Source organism: Rhipicephalus microplus, chromosome 10 (genome assembly GCF_043290135.1).
Source record: "Rhipicephalus microplus isolate Deutch F79 chromosome 10, USDA_Rmic, whole genome shotgun sequence".
NCBI classification, from domain to species: domain Eukaryota; kingdom Metazoa; phylum Arthropoda; class Arachnida; order Ixodida; family Ixodidae; genus Rhipicephalus; species Rhipicephalus microplus.
In genome coordinates this window covers 3,455,511-3,475,230 of record NC_134709.1, presented here as the reverse complement: position 1 = coordinate 3,475,230, position 19,720 = coordinate 3,455,511, and the positions used below count along the sequence as shown (strand labels likewise).

At 43.7% G+C, this 19,720-nt stretch overlaps 2 protein-coding genes across 3 annotated transcripts in view; one reads left to right on the top strand and one right to left on the bottom strand.

The window, feature by feature from the left end:
- LOC119181044 (GTP-binding protein 2) overlaps positions 1 to 16,515 on the top strand; it is a 108,137-nt gene extending 91,622 nt beyond the window's left edge. The window contains exon 12 of the mRNA XM_075874879.1: positions 14,923 to 16,515. The gene's annotated coding sequence lies outside the window, so the exon portion shown is untranslated. The remainder of the gene's footprint in view (positions 1 to 14,922) is intronic.
- On the bottom strand, positions 2,644 to 19,500 carry MED8 (mediator complex subunit 8). Of its 2 annotated transcripts, none has more exons than XM_037432225.2 (7): positions 19,420 to 19,500; positions 18,902 to 19,020; positions 14,969 to 15,113; positions 12,020 to 12,160; positions 4,643 to 4,727; positions 2,918 to 3,076; positions 2,644 to 2,754 (listed from the first exon to the last, which is right to left on the bottom strand). In XM_037432225.2, the coding sequence occupies exons 2-7, from the start codon at positions 18,982 to 18,984 to the stop codon at positions 2,675 to 2,677; spliced, it is 693 nt and encodes a 230-aa protein (XP_037288122.1). In that variant the 5' UTR covers positions 18,985 to 19,020; positions 19,420 to 19,500; the 3' UTR covers positions 2,644 to 2,674. The 2 variants fall into 2 exon arrangements, with proteins under 2 accessions (XP_037288122.1, XP_037288121.1); XM_037432224.2 differs by lacking the exon at positions 19,420 to 19,500 and adding an exon at positions 19,125 to 19,402.
- Positions 19,501 to 19,720: the final 220 nt, after the last annotated feature.

Sequence of the window (19,720 nt, the reverse complement as noted above, 5' to 3'; positions counted from 1 at the left end):
GCATCACGCTTTCCTCATTGTCCTCTCTGCTCGAGTTCGCGAGCTCACTTTTCATCATACATATGGAACTTGTCCAAACAAGCTGAATCCCCCCTTTTCAGGGGCTGAGGGACAGGAGCGATGGGAGGCTGCAGCTCACGTTTGAATGACCAACTCCATATCACACACTGGGCCATAGGGGTCGCCGAAGCGCAAGGACTTTCGGCCACCTAGAGCGGCTCGAGGGCTCATTGTTTTCTTTCCCCTAACCCCCGTCCCCCTCCCTCACCTGACCCATTTTTGGCGTCATCAAATTTGTTTCCTTCTCCTTATTTGCAGAAGCGATATCTAAGCATGCTTGTCCAGTTTGTGCGCCTGCATGCAAACACATTTTTACTAGGTAGATTCTTTCTGCAATGGACACGTGCTTCATTCTCTTACTGTATTTGTCACCAGACAGTCGGAACGGTCTTTTGCGTTAGCTGTGAAGTACCTTAGGGTTTGTCTCCTGTCACCATCCATCATAAAAACATGGCTGAATCCCGCAACTTGCCACCGGTCCACTGAAAATGAAGCAGGTAGCCCATGATGTTAGTGGAGCAGATGTAAGGAAGAAGCAGCACCTTGGGTAAGCTGCATTCCAATGCAGTTTTCAGACTACATGCGCAGTAATTTCACTGCATGCTTCATCCCTCCCCAGTTTTCTTTTATGTTACGCACTTTCTAGTTCATTTTGTTCTGCTGTGCCACTGTCTGTTTTCATGCAATCTATCATCTTGCATTCTTTTTGGTGCCTATTGTTGTCGGGCTTACTTTCAATTAATCATTAATTCATCTTCTGTGCATGTGAAGCCCAAGCCTTGCCCAGGTTTGCTGGAGGCAAGGCTTGGGCTTCACATGCACAGAAGTTAATAAAAGTGGTGCCTAGCCCTTAGTAGTGGGCAATCAAGAGAAGAACCTATAATGATATTTCATCTTGTCCAACTAAACCAATCTCAAACTTTGCTTCGTCTTATTACCAACATGACAAAATTAGTTTTTGTGAGCCCCCAAAACAGGAAATGCAACCACAGTGGCATCGTTCGTGTAAGTCAGCGCTTGTGCTGAAACGGTTGTCACCGTGCCCAGAGAGCAATAAATGAGAGAATAAACAAGTGGTCACTCTTTGAGGGATTCAAAATCAAACAGTTGTCAGCTTTGCAGGCGCAGGTGGGAAACACCCATGAATGAAACCGAAACTGGCCGCAGCGTGTTCATGCATGACTACATCACCTTCGGGCTCAAATTACGATGTACTGTATATGAATGCGTCAAATTCACATAGTACAATTCCAAGGCACCCAATATTAAATAACAATAAAAAATGAAGTAATGAGTTGTTTTGTGTGAGCTTTAGCAATTTAATGTAATTTGCATGTAATTAAGTAGCTTATCATTCTGCTGTCAGTTGCATTCCATTTTAGCATAAAAAGAATGACATAGGCTGCAAATGCGTGCACAATCAGTTTTTCTTTGCATTCATTCCGAGAAAGAAAAGTAACGCTTTTGAAGTTGGTTCTGTAATTCAACACATTGAAAATCATTGTGCCTTCATCAATGCTTACTACACCAGTGCTGGTGCACCGCTGTAGTAAGAATTGAAAAAAAAAAAAAATCTGACATCAGCTTGAAAAAAAAAAATTGGGAAGCCTTAAGCTTCGCCATTAAAAGTTAACACGGTAGCAACACCCTGTTCCTAGTGCATACTTCAAGCACTATGTGCATAAAATGTTTCCTAACTTGCTATGCACCCACTAGTATGTGGCCTTAAGTAAATAGGTGAAGTAACTTGTGTGCCTTTCATTTCCGGAGCCCTCCACTATGCAGTCTCTCATAATTATATGGTGGTTTTGAGATGTTAAACCCCACTTATCAATCAATCAACGTGCGCCTTTTGCAGTAGGTGCCTGGCTTTAAACCATGAACTTATGATAATCACATGTTCTGACGCCCAATTGCAATGTACACTTGTGCCACACATTGTTACTGCAGTATTTCATGTTGTATTGTGAAGCATGAAAATTACTTTCACTGCATTTCGAAGCAGAGGGAGTTATTTTCACTGCATTCGCAAGCAGAGGCGTGGCTGTGTGGTAGAACACCCGCTTGCCACGCAAGCAACTTGGTTTTAATCCCCACTCAGACCCAGAATACTTATTTATTTATTATATTTGCATCTTTTTTACTTTTTCTGTCATGCCCAAGATGATTTTTCACTCACTACCAACGATGCCGACACCAATGCCCAAATTTTCCCGCCGCTGTGGTCTAGTGGCTAAGGTACTCGGCTACTGACCCACATGTCGTGCGATCGAATCCCGGCTGCGGCAGCTGCATTTTCGATGGAAACGAAAATGCTGCAGGTCCGTGTGCTCACATTTGGGTGCACGTTGAAGAACCCCAGGTGGTTGAAATTTCCGGAGTCCTCCACTATGGCGTCTCTTATAATCATATGGTGGTTTTGGGATGTTAAACCCCACAAATCAATCGAATCAGCCAACGCCCACATATTTGAGTGACGAGCTCTTTAATGCTATCTCGTTAGCATGTATACCTGCAATGTGGCAGGTCATGTCAAGCAAGAGAAATGAAAGAAAAGGCATAAGACAGACAATGGCATACATGTATGTCTTTGAACCTGAAAGCTGCTTTATTATTATCGGCCATAGGGATGAGAAGCACCCGCAGACTTGATGTTAGTCTTGATGGAACTTGGCATCTTGCCCGCAGGGTGCACTGAAGGCCAAAAAGAAAAATTTTACTGTTCAGTTAAGTGTCACACTCAGTAACGCGCACAAAAACAAGAAACATGCTTGTCACTGAATCACTTGGCATCCTTTGATCAGGTAATATGATGGAAAAATTGTTTGCGAGGTAAACACGACCTCTGCCCACTCACTGGAGAAGGCCTTTGCTCCCCTGGACTGGGCTGTAGGCAACGGAGACTGGCTCTTTGGTGAGCCCAAGCTTGGCCGTAGGCCCTTACCCGTGCTCAGGGCACCAATCAGGGCATTGGTGTCGGCCAAAGACGACGTCTGAGCCAGAGCGCTTCGCTGACCTGCACATTTCAAGGAGAGCACTTCGTCGAATAGCTCTCAGTCTGCCTTCTAGTCTAAACGCACATGCATCCCAGTGGGAAACATTACAGCACCTTCATTTTTCATGTCCCCTTCAGGTGTGACTGTGTCGCATTTGCATGGCACGATGCCAATCCACTCAGTATTACATTCCACAAAAGAAAATTTTAAAAATGTGTTGCTTTGTGCACGTTTCAGTAATGAATTTCAATTGGCATTTGATTAAACATGTAATTAACCTGCAATCAGTCATCTTTATTATTTCCATTCCCAGTGTCGGATATTAGACTGAAATGCATACACAGTTATTTGGTTGTACGTTCTGAGAAAAAAAAAACGCCATGCCTGTGCAGAAGGCGCAACACAGTCACAGCGCAAGCTTTAGGAGCAGCCTTTCAAAGCCTTTTCTAAACACTCATTGGGTAACTGCTACAAGCGAACTTGATGGGTACCCACTATGGAATTAATAATAATAATTTCTGGGTAGTAGTCCTGCATTTGCTATGCTATCTTTTCTCATTCTTCTGAGAAGCATGGTATCCGCTAAACATTTGCAAGGAATTTTGTGCCAAATGTTCATGCAGTGGCTGAAGACAATGAGGAATTATATGCCTGAAGTGGGTATGCGCCACAATTGGTAGAAGAACAAAAACAAGCTTCTGTAATGGGTTGGAACATTGGACGACCCACTCATTATGCTATTCGCATTGTGTGATGCCTGGTAGTTCCTTTGCTGTTCTACAATGCTTCATTACTCATATTAACACAATTACTTTACCCACATCAAGCCTGCCTAAGGCAACTTTGCGAACAAGCACCAGCTTGACTTAGTGGTCGAATATTGGGCTGGCACACAGCGAACCCAGGTTCGAGCCCCATGTTGTCTTTGGTACTAGTTTTTTTTTTTTCTTATTTCCTGCAATAGTGGTTATGGAAACATGAGTGTAAGTAGTCGTGGGTATGAACGTGGGGGTTGAATAGGCGTGAACATGAACTTGAGAGAGTACTCATGTGTGTGAGTGTGAAAAGGAGTGAGCACTCATGAGGGTGAGTATATAAATGAGTGTACACGTGAGTGAGAACTCATTAGTGTGAGTAGTCGTGAGTATAAACGTGAGTGAGTACTCGCAGGTGCAAGTTGACATGAATTTGTTGAGTGTGAGTAGACGTGAGTGAGCATCAGTTAGGTTGGGTAGCGTAAGCATGAACATAAGTACTCATGAGTGTGAGTAGGCATGAGTATGAAAGTGAGTGAGGACCTATGAGTGTGAGTAAGTGTGAGCATGAACACGAGTGAGTACTTATGAGTGTGTGTAATTGTATGAACGTAAGAGAGGGCCAGTGAGTAGATGTCCGTATGAACGTGAGTGAGTGCGAAGGCTGAAAATACTGAAGTGAGTGAGTATGAGTGAGTAGTCTCTCAAAGTGCTGACCTAGGCTCACTCTGACTACCCACTGCTTGATGTGAATCGACTCATAGGTGAGATTGCCAACGTACACTGTCATATCACAAATCTGGTAGGTGAAAGAGGCAAATGAGAGCTTACCTGATGTGCTCTCCCAGTCTTCACGCGTAGTTTTCAGCAGTGTTTCAATGGTGTTCACAATTTTGTTGAGTGATGCTATTTGTTTCTGTCATGAAAATAAATGCACATCTTGGTGTAAAAACAAGTAGGGGTGCAACAGCCAAAATAGAATTCGGAGCAGCAAAATGTTACTTTTGGGGCATTAAAATATGAAATTGCAGCAGCTTACGAGAAAAAAAAACATTAGATTTTTATCACAAAAGATCAAATCTGGAGCAGCATAAAAATTACATTTTGAAAAAAAAAAAAAAAACATGTGCAAGCCATTCAACATTCCCTAAATCATATAGAGGGAATGTGAGCACTGCTAGTTCAATAAAAGTAGTATCTTTTAACCACCCCACTAGCAAACAATGATGAAGCCCATATTGAAATTTGCCACACCTGTCAAATCGTTTGACAAGCTCTGAGGATTCAAATGTGGACCTGCCAAGATGATGACCCCGAGATTCGGGAAATTCGTAAATCTGAGGCATAGGGGTGGCAAAAAAAAAAAAAGAACAAGAAAAAAACAGGTGCACAGTTTTGTTTCATTTTTGCATAAATGTCATGCAGTACTCCAAATGATTGCACCTTACTTTAGACATCAGAGATCATATTAGTACTCACAACTATGCGGCATATACACGCATGAATAGTGACTACTGCTACAAGCCTCATCTTAAAATGCTTTTCCACAGGCAACCAGCACACAACAGGCAACAGCATTAACAACGTTCTGCACAGGTTAGAACAAGGGCCAGAAATTTTCCAACCACACCCCCCCCCCCCTTTTTTTTTTTCACGAAGGGGTTAGGTTTAGGGCACAACTTTTTTGGCTCGCCTGCAAGGCACGTTTGAGCAGATAAAATAACAAAGCAACATGCCCGTTGGCCCAACAACGACACCGGAATCTATTGCTTGTGTCGTTGCTATGGCAACAAACATGGTCATCAGCAACACCGGTGTTCGCAGCGCGTTGAGTTTGTACGCTTCCAGCTTTAGCTTTTAACATGCCATAGCCGTGTTTGGTGACTAGGAAATTCATAGTTCCCACGAAGTGTTGCGGGCTACGGCTATACATTTTTGTCTTGAAGTTGCGTCGTCCCATCGATTGATATTCGCTGCGGTCAGCGGACCAATAGACGCGCAGCATTGTTATTTCATTTAGTATATCTTGGCCTAATGAGTATATGTCTTACACCCCGGTTTAGGGTTAGGGTGTGCGTGCCTAGATCCCTGAATTGATTGATGACGCAAACTAAAAGTGGCCAATGTGGCCTCCATTTCTTGCTGAAATCAGCGTAACTGAGAAAATTTTGAGACTGGTCAGGCATTTTGGTGAAGCGTGGTGCAATTTCGGCAAATTTCAAGGTTTTGGCGCAGCTTGGTGCACAAATGGGGAATTGTATCAAGTTGGCGCTATTGGTGCAGCTGTTGCACCCCTGAACAAAACAGATGCCAGGAAGCACTGCAGATTTTTTTTCAAGGCCCTGAACTGCCTCCAACTCAACAACAATGTTTATCTGTTAAACATGCAGATGGCTGAATGAGCTTGTACAGCTAAAGCACGTGCAGTATTCACAGACTCAAACAAGACAATTTAGGGGTAAGTAATGCTTATAATATTGGGGTAATTTTGAAACAAGCGCAAAGATCGAAGCCAACATCATTTTTAGAGAACATATTCCGCACGACATGATGCGGTTCTCTTGAGCAACAGCGCTTACCAGTCATGCTGAAAAATTTTGTGTATCATTTGAGTCTGTGAGTACTGTACTTCAGTATAACCTTAACTTCCAATTTTTGCACCTTGAACATGATTTACTAATGCTAGCTCCAGCTACTCCCTAAAAAATTTGAATAAATGCAGGGCCTTTTTTATAAAGGCCTCTTAACAAAATATGAGATTTTATGTACCAAAGTCACAATATGATTATGAATGAATGAAAAAAAGAGAACTTGTTTTTCTTTGTTAGACACAATATTAATTAGGGCTAACAGACAAGAAAGCCAAGAAAAGTAAAGGAAATACTATCAGTTGTAACTTTCACGTACCCGTGAATAGAGTAACGCAGGCAAAAAGATGACTTGCCGCTGGCAACCTCCATACAACGCATCCAATGCTCTACCAATTGAGCTACAGCGGCACTCATACATCCGCCAAGTTCATGGGGTATATATGTACATTTAAACCTGGAATTGTCGGTCAGTGCTATCTTCATTGATAATGCGTCTATAAAAGAAAAAGGACCACTACAGAGGAATAACCAATTGGTTTAGATTGACAAACAGTGCTCTGAGAACTATAATGCCATATGTCTCACTATCACAAGTTCATTATTAGCAGAGAAAATAAAGGTTAAAGTATCACCTCTAAATTATGCGCCAAAATCTCTGCACATAACGTAAGAAAGTTCAAAATGTAATTTCGCATTGGCTCGATGAAATCGAGCCAATGCGAAATTTCATCGAGCATTGGCTCGATGAAATTTTCTGGAATTTCGTATGCTAAGTGTAGGGCGCCCACAGATTACAATGTACTTCATTTTTAATGACTGGAAGCTACGTAGGACCCAGTAGAGGCTTTCAAAATTTCTTACATTACAATGTTTCGTGAGGGAATTTCAAGGTGGCGTCACCACCCGCAATTGGTTTTCACGCGTTTTCTCGCTTACTAAGCATTGTGTCGCGGTAAGAGTGGTGTCTTTGTGATTGTGAAATTGCACTTTACTAGTGTGCGAAAAGTTGTTTTGCTTTTTAGTGCTCATTTAAATTTTCACTTTTTTCCTTTGTTAAACATCTGATTTCATTCCTTTGTGGCAAAGAGGCGGTATTTTCAGAGGCAGCAATATAATGAAAAATGAAACACCAGTGGCACAACATGAGCACGCATGTTCATCAAGGAGTGGAGATCACAACTGCATGCAATAGGGCGAGTACGGTCGACATGGGTACACAGTGTGACAAACTTTTGTTCTTGACAGGTTGCATTGGTAAAAAAAATTCATGATGACCATACTTGTCGATGGTCATTAAAGGGCTACTGTCACCATTTTTCAGAGGTGTGTATACTCTGCCATGCAGGTCTATTGAATTCAGAGGCGGCTCTGAGCAGGATTGAGGCTCAGCAAATGTTAGTAAGATACCGTATTTTTGCACGTATAACCCGCCCCTGCATATAATCCGCACCCCCACTTTCAGCTAACTGAGAAAGAAGAAATCCTCGCGTATTGCCTGCACATTTGATATACAGGAAAGGGTGTACAAAAGCTACTGCTCAAGCAACATAGCACATATGTAGACAGAAAAAGCTTTATTTAGCAAGAAGAATATGCTGTCTGCAAGGCCAGTCACAATTCACTCACTGTCGCTGCTTTCGCTATTATGCACAAGGTCATTTTCGATTCCATCCATGTTGTTTGTGATGGAGCATTTCTTTAAACTTTTTCGCACCATCTTACCTGGAATAGCTTTCCATGCCTCGGCAATCCACTTGCAGACTGCAATAGGGCAATATCAGGCCTTCGGACTCGTCCTGTCGGCGTCAAGTCATAGCAGCCTTCGGCCATCCACTCGGCGTAATAGAGCTTGACATGCGCTTTGAAGGGCTTGTTAAGCGACACATCTAGAGGCTGTAACATTGACGTCATTCCACCGGGTATAACAACTAAGTCGGTGCCGTTGCGTGAAAGGCGGTCCTTCACTTCCTCAGTTGTGTGGCCACGGAACAAGTCAAGAACGAGCATGGCCCTCTTTGGGAGCATCGCACCGGGCCTCTACTCTCATACCGTTTCGATAGTCTACGAACAAGTCACTGTTCATCCACGCGTTCTCGTGTGCGCGCACCACCACACCGGCAGGCAAATTAACCGTTGGTAGAGTTTTCCTTTTCAAGATGACGTACGGTCGCAGTTGCGTGCCGTCGGCGAGGGCACAAAGCAAGACTGTGATGCGCAGTTTCGTGTTCCCGCCGGTCAGCACGCTCACCGAACTGCTGCCCGTCTTCTCAATCGTTATGTGCAATGGCATTTCAAAATAAACAGGAGTTTTATCAGCATTGCCGATTTGCGAGAAAATGTAATTGTGCTGCTTTTGCAGACCAATTACATATCTCTGGTACTTGAGCAGCTTCTCCTCATAAGAAGCCAGCAAGCGTTGACATATTGTAGTCCGCCGTCTGATTGAGAGCCCTTGCCGCCGCTTCATAAAGCGGTGCAGCCATCCGCGGCTCGCACGGAACTTGTGAGGTAGGCCTAGCTCCCTAGAAAGTCGTTGCGCTTCCACTTGGGTCATCCCGGTCGATACGGCGTGACCCTTGCTTCTCACATCTTCGATGAACTTTACTAGCTCCGCCTCCAGCTCGGGGTAGGCACCAGTCTTGGGGCCACGAAATTACCTACAATCGCGGTGCGCGGCTTGTAGGCTCTCTTTCTTTTTTCTCAACAGTCACACGCAAGACTCGTCCACATCGTGCCGTCTTCCCGCTTCGCGATTTCCAAATTCCTCGGCGACGACGATGATCTTAAGCTTTTGCAGTGTCGTGAAGGCCTGTCGCGGTACGCTACTCATGGTGACAGAACAGATCGACTTAGGCTTGGCGAACGGGTCGAGATGTGGAGAACTAGCGGTATCAGCGAGGTAAAGAGCGCTCACACTCGGCGACAACTTGACAGCACTACCCCTCCTAGTACACTGTAACAGCACCCTGGAAACAACAGTACCGAAAGGCATGCCTGCTACTGCGTCAAAAAGTAGTACAATAATTTACTGATAATATCTCTATAGGCACTATAACAACTCATTTGCCTTGCTGAAATAAATACTGCTTTATTTATTATGGAACTTACTTTATTTATTATGGAACTTTCTTAGACAGCACCACCTTTTCGGCAAGCCCTTTCCAAAAGTAAACATGACATCCGTAACGTAGGGACATGTGGAGGGTCACTGAGCGCCGCGAACGTCCAAAAAATACACTTGTGGTGTGACTGAGATTTTACACTGAACAATCGAATTGTCTCTCCCCAAATGTTTTCATAAACGATTCATAGATGCAAGCAAGCGAAACCAAAATCAGCCGCAAGCTGCTGTGCTACTTGCGGAGCAACACGAATTTGTGGAAACCACCTCCGTAGCCTTCGCTACACTGTTAAGGGGCTTCACAGCACAACATGCATTGCTGTGAAGCAGCACTATGAGAAAAACCCCGCGTATTATCCGCACCTCCACTTTGCCACTGAAATTTTTGGGTTTTTGGTACCGATATGCGTTATGCGATATGCGTTATGCGATATGCGATATGCGTACCGTTGTATCCGATATGCGGTGGATAACATATCGTTATATATGGGTTTTTTCCCCATAGCCCCAATGCATAAAATGAGACTGTTAAGTCGACCCATCGTTATAACCGATATATCGTTATATGTGGTATCGTTATAAGTGGACTGCAGTGTAACTGACTGGATTTCTGAAGGAGGCAAACACGTGGGATTGAGACAGAAAATAGTTGAAAATACGGTATTTCATTTTGATGATTTACCATGGCACACCTACTGACATCGGCTACAGTACTAATACTGGTGACTTCACACCGCAGTCTAGCCCAAGTGATGACATTAGGCACCAAAACTTCCAAAATGGCTGCTTGTGCGTAACTAACGGGGCCACGATGTGCAGTGAACGTGCAAACGTCACAAAACATACCACCCTGTTGATGCGTGTTCCTCTCCCATATTCAGATAGTAGAATGTGCAACCAGAAATTGTTACCAGGCTGGGTTTTGCCGGCATTGCTTTGTTTGTTAGTTTTCTTGCATGAGATTTCTGTGATTAAAAACCAGTAAAAGTTAAGCACCTGTCAATGTGGTTCTTCCCTCTTCTGTCTACATTTGTTGCGCTATGCCCAAAATGAATCCCCATCAACTAGCCCAATTTTCAGTTCTGTTAAGTTTATATGTGTTCTAATAACTACTGTTAACTAAGCTGTAATTAAATATCTGTCCTGAACTCATTGATGCTCTCTCATGAACAAGCACGTAGCGTGTAGGCAGGATAACCACTGGTCATTAGGGGTACAGTGCAGTCCACTTATAACGATATCGAGAAAACCTAAAAATATGATCGTTATAACCGGTGATCGTTATATCTGGACTGCCGCCAAAAAATCGTCGCCGGACATACCTTTTGTAGCTCCAGGCTTCATTTCGCTATTTTCACCAATTAATAAATATTGTAGATAGTAGGATGTCAAAAACAAGACTTTATTTCTTACTCCGAAGAACGCATCACGGGTTCGCTGAAGAAGAGAGACTGACCGACGGCGGGGTGGGAGCAGTGGGAGGAAGAAAGCACAGCCAGAGGTACACAGCCGGAATGCCAACGAGGCCCCGCCCCGATGCCGCCGCGCCGCTTTGCTTTTCGCTTTTTTTATTTTCTCTCTCTTTCCCGCTTTCGTTCGGCAAGCTACGAGTAGCTTGCCGGCTTGCCGTTGTAGAAGGCGGGGAGCCGCGGAGCACGGCGCTTTGCTTTTCGCATTTTTTTTTTAATTCTCTTAGCCTCTCCGCGGTCGACGCGCGGCGAGGCGCAAAACGTGACACAGCTGGCGCCATCTGTAGCGCGTCGCGCCAACTCGCGATGCTCTCCTCGGCTTTTTGAACGGCCGGGACGCGCTGCCGGCGCTGTGCTGCAGTGGCGGCAGATACGTACTCGCCTACGCTAACTTTTCGTCTTGTCTCGGCATAGTACGTTTCAGAGGAACTTATCAATCTAAATGTTACGATTATTCTGAATGAAACATGCCACATGCCATCCACGGCAAACTTTTCATCGTTGTATCCGATATGCGGTGGATAACATATCGTTATATATGGGTTTTTTCCCCATAGCCCCAATGCATAAAATGAGACTGTTAAGTCGACCCATCGTTATAACCGATATATCGTTATATGTGGTATCGTTATAAGTGGACTGCAGTGTAACTGACTGGATTTCTGAAGGAGGCAAACACGTGGGATTGAGACAGAAAATTAGGTGGCCGGACGAGATTGAGAAATTTCAAGGTCTGACATGGCAGCAGAAAGCACAAGTCCAGGCTGTTTGGCATAACATCGGAGATGGCCCCCCAGTGGGCATAGTTAGGCTGATGATGATCATTGATGCATAGAATGAAACACCAGTATAGCGCAAGTCCATTTTGAGCATGGCTCGCAGGAAGCACAAGTGATCATACGTATGTACACTGCAAAATGAGGTTCAATAACGATAATGCTGGTTCGTCCAAGGTGCCCCTAGCCGATACAAATAGCAACAACAAGTGGTATACACATTTTGGACAAAGAACACAAAACATTCCTGCCTGGGCAGCATCCATGGACATCTGGCTGGCCTTGGTGTTGATCTGGAGCTCGGCGGCCTCGATCTCTGGATCTGGCTTGGTGCGCAGATAGTCGGGCACCACTTCATGGTTGAAACACTGAATTCGGTTCTCAGTCAGCTTCTGTAAAGCAATGGTTTAAATAACAGAGAAAAGGGCCAGTTGGTAAGTATTCATAAACTCCAAGAGACGCAAAAGCAGAGACAGTAAACACAGAGGTGCTGGGTATTCACTTTAAAGACAGGGCGTGCAAACATGGACGCAAGAAGCAAGTCTGGACTCCACAAAAACCAGTGTCCTCACTTCTCTCTTCTGTCCACATTTGCACACCTCGTCTTTTACAATCCATGTTTTAGTTTTCCAGCACGGTTCTCACAAAATCTCGACAGGCAACTGTTAGTAATAACATTTAGGGTTTTACATCCCGAAACCACCATATGATTATGAGAGACACCGTAGTGGAGGGCTCCGGATATATTGATCATCTGGTGTTCTCTAATGTGTACTGACGCCACACAGTACACAAGCCTCCACCGAACGCGACCGCAGCGGCTGGGATCAAACCTGCAACCTTCAGGTCACAAGCTGAGCACCATAAGCACAGCTCCACTGCAGCTGATCAACAAGCAGCTGTTGGCTGCCACAACAATTAAATGAGTAGTAAAACCGCCGCACCTAGTTTTTCACATGTAGACCTGTTTTCGTACTCTCTCCATGAGTTCATTATTGCTCAGGCTGTTGGTGATGCAAATTTCTCGTAACACAAGAGCGAGCACAATATACAAACGCAGAGCAACCTCCCAAGTGTGGTGTTTGAAAGTGTACTCAAATCAGCGAATCAAAAGTGGCTTTTCTCCTCGTGTGTTTGATCCCAATTTGTGCACTTATTTTTGTACGCCTGTGAACTACGCAGATGTTTATTTCAACGGATAACTTTTAACAGTTGTATAGCTTCTTATTCTCGAATTTATCCTGCTGTCACAAATGAACTAATATATGTAACAACACAAATGATTTTTTCGTCACGTTACGGTCACCCAAAAAATTTTAGACAATTTTTTTTCCTAAACAGATTCAAGTTAAAAATTTAATCCAATGACCAGTAAATTATTTTTTCTCGTATCCTGTACAAATGCATACAAATAATGAAACAGAATTGAAATTATGCACAAAAATTTTCAAAGTTGCAAATTACCTAAAAATTTTGGTCCTAGTAATAAGAAAATTCACCAAAATTGTACAGGGGTGCAACAGCTGCACCAATTTGATACAATTTCCAACTGTTGCACCAAAACCCTGAAATTCGCTGATATTCCACCACACTGCGCCAAAATGCCTAGCCATCCTCAAAATTTTTTCAAGTGCGCTAATTTCGGCGTAAAATGCAGGCCACATCAGCCACCTGCAGTTCGCGTTATTCGTCAAGCCTTGCAAACCCCAACAATAGTGCCTAGAATTTACTTGAAATATGACCAGATAAAGTAACAACGCTGCACGGTCATCAGTCCATTGACCCCAGTGGATACCTGTCGGCGCAATGACGGAACTTCAAGACAAAAATGCGTTGCTGTCGCCATCATCACTTCACGGCAAATATAAATTTCCTAGCTTGAAAACACAGCTATCGCTTGTAAGGAACTAAAGCTGGAAATGTATGCCATGTTTTTCTCACGTAAACAAGCTCGACGTGCAGCGAACACTGGAGTTGCCAGTGACCACGTTAATTGCCTTAACAGTGCCACATAAAGCTTTCTTTTTAAGTTTCGTCGTCCCGGCCTAGGCCCTGATGATAGATATCTGGTATTGTCGTCGGGCCAACAGGCGCACGTCATTATTTTACTTGGTCGAATGTGCTTTGCAAGGGAGCCGAAGCGGCGGCACCAGCTCCCAGGTGAAAGAAGAAAAAAAGGAGGGAAGTGGGGGGAAGGTGTAGCGGTTAGAAAATTGCTTGACTTTGGTTCCAACCCGTACAAAGAGTGCTGCTTTAGCCACCTTCGCCGCAGTACATCGGTGCCGAGCGGAAAAGCGTATTGAGATTTAGAAGGGGCTGTTAGCACTATTCACGGGACACTGCACATTTTGCTAGTTTACTCATGCGTTTGTACACCGCATAATTCTTAGTACCAGTATAATAACTGATGTCCAAATAAGCTACTGGCAACCATATGGAGCAGTGTATGACATTTCTGCGACCCTAAAAGAACAAAATAAATTGTGTACCAGTTTCTTTTTTGCGACCCCTGATCCTCAATTTTACGAATCTCCCAAATTTCAAGGTCATGAGCTTGGCAGATCCATATTTAAGTTCGCTGAGTCTGTCAAATGATTTGACAGGCACACAAAATGCTAATATGGACTTCATCACTGTTTGCTCAGTGGGGTGGTTCAAATTGCTACTTTCATTGAAATAGTATGTTCATGTTCACACTGCACGATTTAGGTGATGTTGAATAGTTTACAGATTTTTTTTCAGAATATAAGCCTTTTTATTTAAATCTCCAAATTTGGCATTTCATGATTTAAAAAATTATCATTTTTGCCATAATGTGCCCCAAGTTTGGATTTTAGTGCTCTAAAAGTAACATTTTGCTGCTTCAAAAAAAAATGTTCTAAATTATATTTCGGCTGTTGTACCCCAGGTCAGATTGAATAAACCTGCTCGAGTTAAAAAAGAAAAAATTTGGAAGAAAATGATATATGCATTATATACATATCTCTTTTAATCACTGTGAAATATGGCCAAAGATGCATGGGACACACGAAATAAATGATGAGGCAGGTCCGACTGGATGAATTTATAAAGCAGACTTGGCCTTAGATGATTTGCATGCATTCCTCTGCATAACAAGCTAGTTGCTAACATAGCCACATTTAAAACTGCACAGGTGATTCAAAAGCAGTGAACTCAAGTACTCAGTTGGCCTCACGTACAGCGAGCTCTTCATCCCGCTCAGGGTTCAGAAAGAGAGGCAGCAGGATCCTATTCCTGAGTGGCGGGGTCTTCTCGTTTCGCAGCACCTTCATGAGGGTGTTCAGTTGCCCAGACAACAGGGCAAAACTGTTCAGAACGGATGGCCTGCAAACATATTGAAACAGCCCTCATTGACCCACAGGAGTCACATAACCAAAGGCGATGTGTACGCACTGAACCAACTGCAATGTTGTGCTATATCCTTTTCAGATGCCGTGTGTACACATAAATGGAGTTGCATCACGAGTTCCTTTAAATGGCTTGAAACCAAGTGTGCACATTCATGGAGCGCACAAGTACTCATTTAACTTCATTGTTATCGCTGCAGAGGATCACTTTGCTGCAGACACTACCATGTTCAACAATCAATCGACGTGCCACGTTGCCAAATAAACGTCAAGAGTATTTTTTTCCTTAGTTGTAAATGAGTGCAACCAAAAAAAAGCAAACTGTGTATGCATTTTGTGCTTAATATTTTGTTGTTTTTATGCAAGAACGTCACCTTGCTGATATCAGATAATTAGATACTTAATGACATGTTAATTAACATTGATTACTGAAACTAAAACAAAAAACACATTTCTTTATTTTATTTTTGGAAATTCGATTCTGAGTACCTTGGAATCAAGCCCTGAAAGTTTGACACATTTCCAGATAGCACACCATAATTCGCGCCTGAAGGGGATAGCAAGGAGCCCTTACACTGTCTGCGGGATTTAAAGGAGTACTGACACGATTTTGAGACACCCCAAAACGGATATCTTTCGTTTCTCCACACACCAGAGCCTGACAACACTTATAAAATATTTTAGTTTGTTAAAGTTTTCATCACCCAGCATCTGCAAGCCAGTGTTGCCACAAGAGCTATTATTACAAGTCAACACTTGGCATCCTGCAAACTGCTGCTATGGTTTCACCATTCGCTTGTTCTTAATCAGACTAACAACAAACAGGCAGCTGTGCATGAGTTGCAGTCTTCCCGTGACATCACGCTTGTGTTGTGTTGACACGTCACTTCAAATCCGAAATCGCTGTTTTAAGGTAGTGATGTTAAATATGTATTCAATACATTCCCAAGTGCTATGGCAATCTTTTTAAGGTTCTGAACACCTGCATTTTTATTTAGAACAACAACCCAAAAATATTTAAAGGAACAGACAAACTACCCAGAATATGAAATGAGATGATTCCACTGATGAAAAGATTGTCCATCATGTTGACTCAAACCAACCCTGTTTTTTTACACGAGAGGTGGATGTGTATTTTTATTTCTTCATCAAAAGTTGCGGAATATAACCTGTGGCACCTCCGGTGGCAAACACATGAACGATCCGATGTACCTGGCCATGTGGCTGTTGATAGCTGTACGCGGTCAATGATTTTTTTGTTAATGTTAAAATGTTGTTGGTTGCTTCATATTGAAATATTACTCGATAAAAATGTACGTATAGGCCTGTATCAGCAGCAAGCATTAAAGTGGTGCTGCCTTCGTGTGACATAATAACCCCATGCTCGTCAAAGCGTCTTTAATCCATGCAAGCAGTTTCCGGGCCACTGGAATTTAGGGCGATATAGTTTCTACCTACAGTTCATCTCAGAAATGATGGCACATTGCTACTCGGTGCAACCGGGCATATGCGTAGCGATGTTTCCTTGTGTAGCCAGAGTAAGCCGGGCCGCTTAGAGCACAAATGCATACAGCGCAGTACAGGGACAGCTTGATATTTTCAAAAATAGTTGAAAAGCTCAAAATGGAGGCACTTAAGCTTAGTTACAGAAACTCCCGTGAACGACAGCTTTGACAAATTGCGAGAAGGTCTGGTGGCATTGCTGTCTCAGTGTTGTTTGAGGAAAGGTGCATCTGTGTCTAGGACCTTCCTGATGAAAAAAATACCAATTGTAAATTAACTACGTGCTTTTGTGATTAACTACTGCAGCAACAACTACAAAGAGTGAGATTTCTGTCACGTCGTAAAAAAAAACTGGATGGAGAAAAATCAGTTGTCTGTCCATTTAACATTTGCGTCAATACTCCTTTTAAGCCATGTTCATAAAGAGGTGCATTTCCATGCTTTCCAGATCACTCGCATGAATGCTGCATTACACGCCACAGTCTGACGCTATGCTTATTATCAGCTGCAACAGATACTGACGGTACTGAGATGGAGCACCTTTATAATTGCAAAGTGCCAATCATTTCAAAAGAAAATCTAAGCTAACTAGCTACACAAATGTTGCATTCTTTCACAGTAGCTTATGCACTTTGCTGAAAACGATTTTTCCCAAGCTAAGTGAAAAATGCGCGATGTTAACGGGAACGTGATAATGCAGATGCCGTACAAGCCCTCTTTCATGGTCTCACAAGTTGTGGTGGTTGTGATACGTGAAAGACGGTACCACTTTTGCTGCCTGGCATTTGTAGTCATTTTTATGAACGGAAACGCGTGGCAGATAGCCTTGTGCTGAACATGCGCCACGGCAAAGTGGTGAAATATGAGAGTAAAGGAGAGTGGTTTCGTTCCTTCTTCAGCTCACACTCCCGTCACGAACATGTCTTTATTTTACGCTCTGTTCGAACATTGTTTTCGGTAAGGATTGTTGCTATTGTCTGCCACAACGACACAAATGAATAAAAAAAAGAAAACTGCAAAAAGGAGTGCAGGCAATCGATTAAACGGCACCGCTCTCGCCATGCGCACCATCCACAGAAACGTCTCTCAAATCGTTCCGATGTCACAAACACAGACGACTTGCGACACCCACATTGAACAACAATGGTGGCTGTCGCCTTGCCCCCGCACCATAGGTGGAGCACGGCATGTAGTGTTATTCACTCCACCGATATAACAATTGCCGAAGAGGTTGCCATTGCTTTGGCAATGACCGACCCAATAACCAAGGTGATCACGATTCCCAACTCGCCATCCGAAATTTTGAAGCGGGCCGTATCTACACAGGCATACTCAATCATAAAGCATCGCACCCCGCCTGCCTCATCTCATTTTCTTATCTGGGGCCCAGACCATGAATCTCTTAGTGGAAATGCGAAGGCACACACTCTCGCCCGGGATCTCAACTGTCGGACAGAGTTCCTTACACCTTACACTTCCCATTTCTCGCTCTCTTAGGCCTGCGAAGAACTAACTTCTTTGGTCATTTACACAGGCATTCTAAAGCACTACAGACTAGGCCATCTCCAATATCCTCCAGCTCATAAAGACCTCCCCCGACGTGATGTCGTCCTATGGCGCAAGCTTCATACGGGTGTCTTTCCCAACCCCTGGCTTTATAGCAAGGTATACCCACACCTCGAGACACCACAGTGTAAATACTGCTCACAATCAGCCACCCTCATACACATTGCATGGACGTGCCCACAGTACGTTGAGGCTTCTCACACAGAAGATAGTGGGAGTCCCTCCTGCGTACCACCGACTCGGGTAATCTCACGCGCATTGGAGCCGCGGTGTCCCAAGGGATCCGTGTTGACCTCCTCTAAGCAGCGTAGCCGACTTCTGGGTCGGTCCCCTCTTTTGGGAGTAATAAAGTTTTGATCATCATCATCCAATTTCACCACTGCGCCGCCTTACATGTGCGGCACGAGGCTCCTTTGCCACGCGCTTCCCTTTCATTAAAATGACGTCTCTACTATCTCGCTTTGTAAGAGCTACAGTGCGAGAGCGCACACTGTAAGGTTGTACTGCATGCACACACTGGCGTTGATCGCGAGACGTTTTGAATTATCAGGGAAGGGTTCAAACTCGGATGAAGAATAACGGCGGCGCGCATAGAAGCACGAATTGCCGCTAAAACGACACGGTGCCGCTGCCTTCGATTTTCTTTTCTCTGTGTACTTGCCTACGAGCTAGTACTTTCATATCACATGTACTCACCATTGCAGTGTTTCGTACTCGGTTTCAAGCTTTATGATGAAGCTAGCAATGGAATTCTTCAAGTCCTGCGTGCGGCTGATCATGGCATCGAGGGCCACATCCAAAGCCTTCTCTTCTCTCTGAAATGACACAAACACCGCGCGGTATCTGTAAACATCCTGCGTTCAATAAACGAGATTTGCACGCCTGGAAGGTATGTGTGCTCGAAAGGTACTATGCGCACCTCCATTACTTCAGCAGCAGAAGACCGTTCGAACAAGAATACGACTACGAATATGCATCAAGACTTCCAAGCTGCCACACTTAAGTTACATTCACTGACAGGAGCGATCATCGAGTTTCCTACAAACGACGGGATGCACAGGCTTCGGATTCGCTTCAAATGGATTGCGCATAGACTACGTTCTTGCAGTTTGGGACGCTCGTGTTCCGACTTTGAAACGTTTTTTTCTAATTAAAACCAAGACTCGAAAACAGAATGACGACACAATCGCGCTATAACTATCGTCATGCCATACCAACTAGGCCAAGCTGCCACGCTACGCGTAAGCTCTCAAGTTTCCGCTGCTTTACGCGAGGTGACAGCATGGAGAAGGACATATGGGTGACAGCGAAGAAGCGAAAATTCAAAGATTCCTTCAAGAACTTTAGAATGAAATGCATTAGATCAAGCACCACAATTTTTCTAGGTCATCTGCAATCTTTCTATTATATATATATATCTATTATGGATTTCATGAACTATGGATTTCTTCACTTCGCTGATGAGGTGGAGAGAAAGTTTGTGTGTGTTTCTAAACGTAGAGATAAAAAATTCTC

Bases quoted from the DNA above. Each gene is read 5' to 3' on its own strand.
- MED8 (XM_037432224.2), bottom strand. The intron at 15,114-18,901 runs GTGAGTACATGT...ATATGTTTGCAG, and splicing joins GAGTACGAAACACTGCAATG to GCCATCCGTTCTGAACAGTT. The intron at 12,161-14,968 runs GTACGTGAGGCC...ATTGCTTTACAG, and splicing joins AGCGGGATGAAGAGCTCGCT to AAGCTGACTGAGAACCGAAT.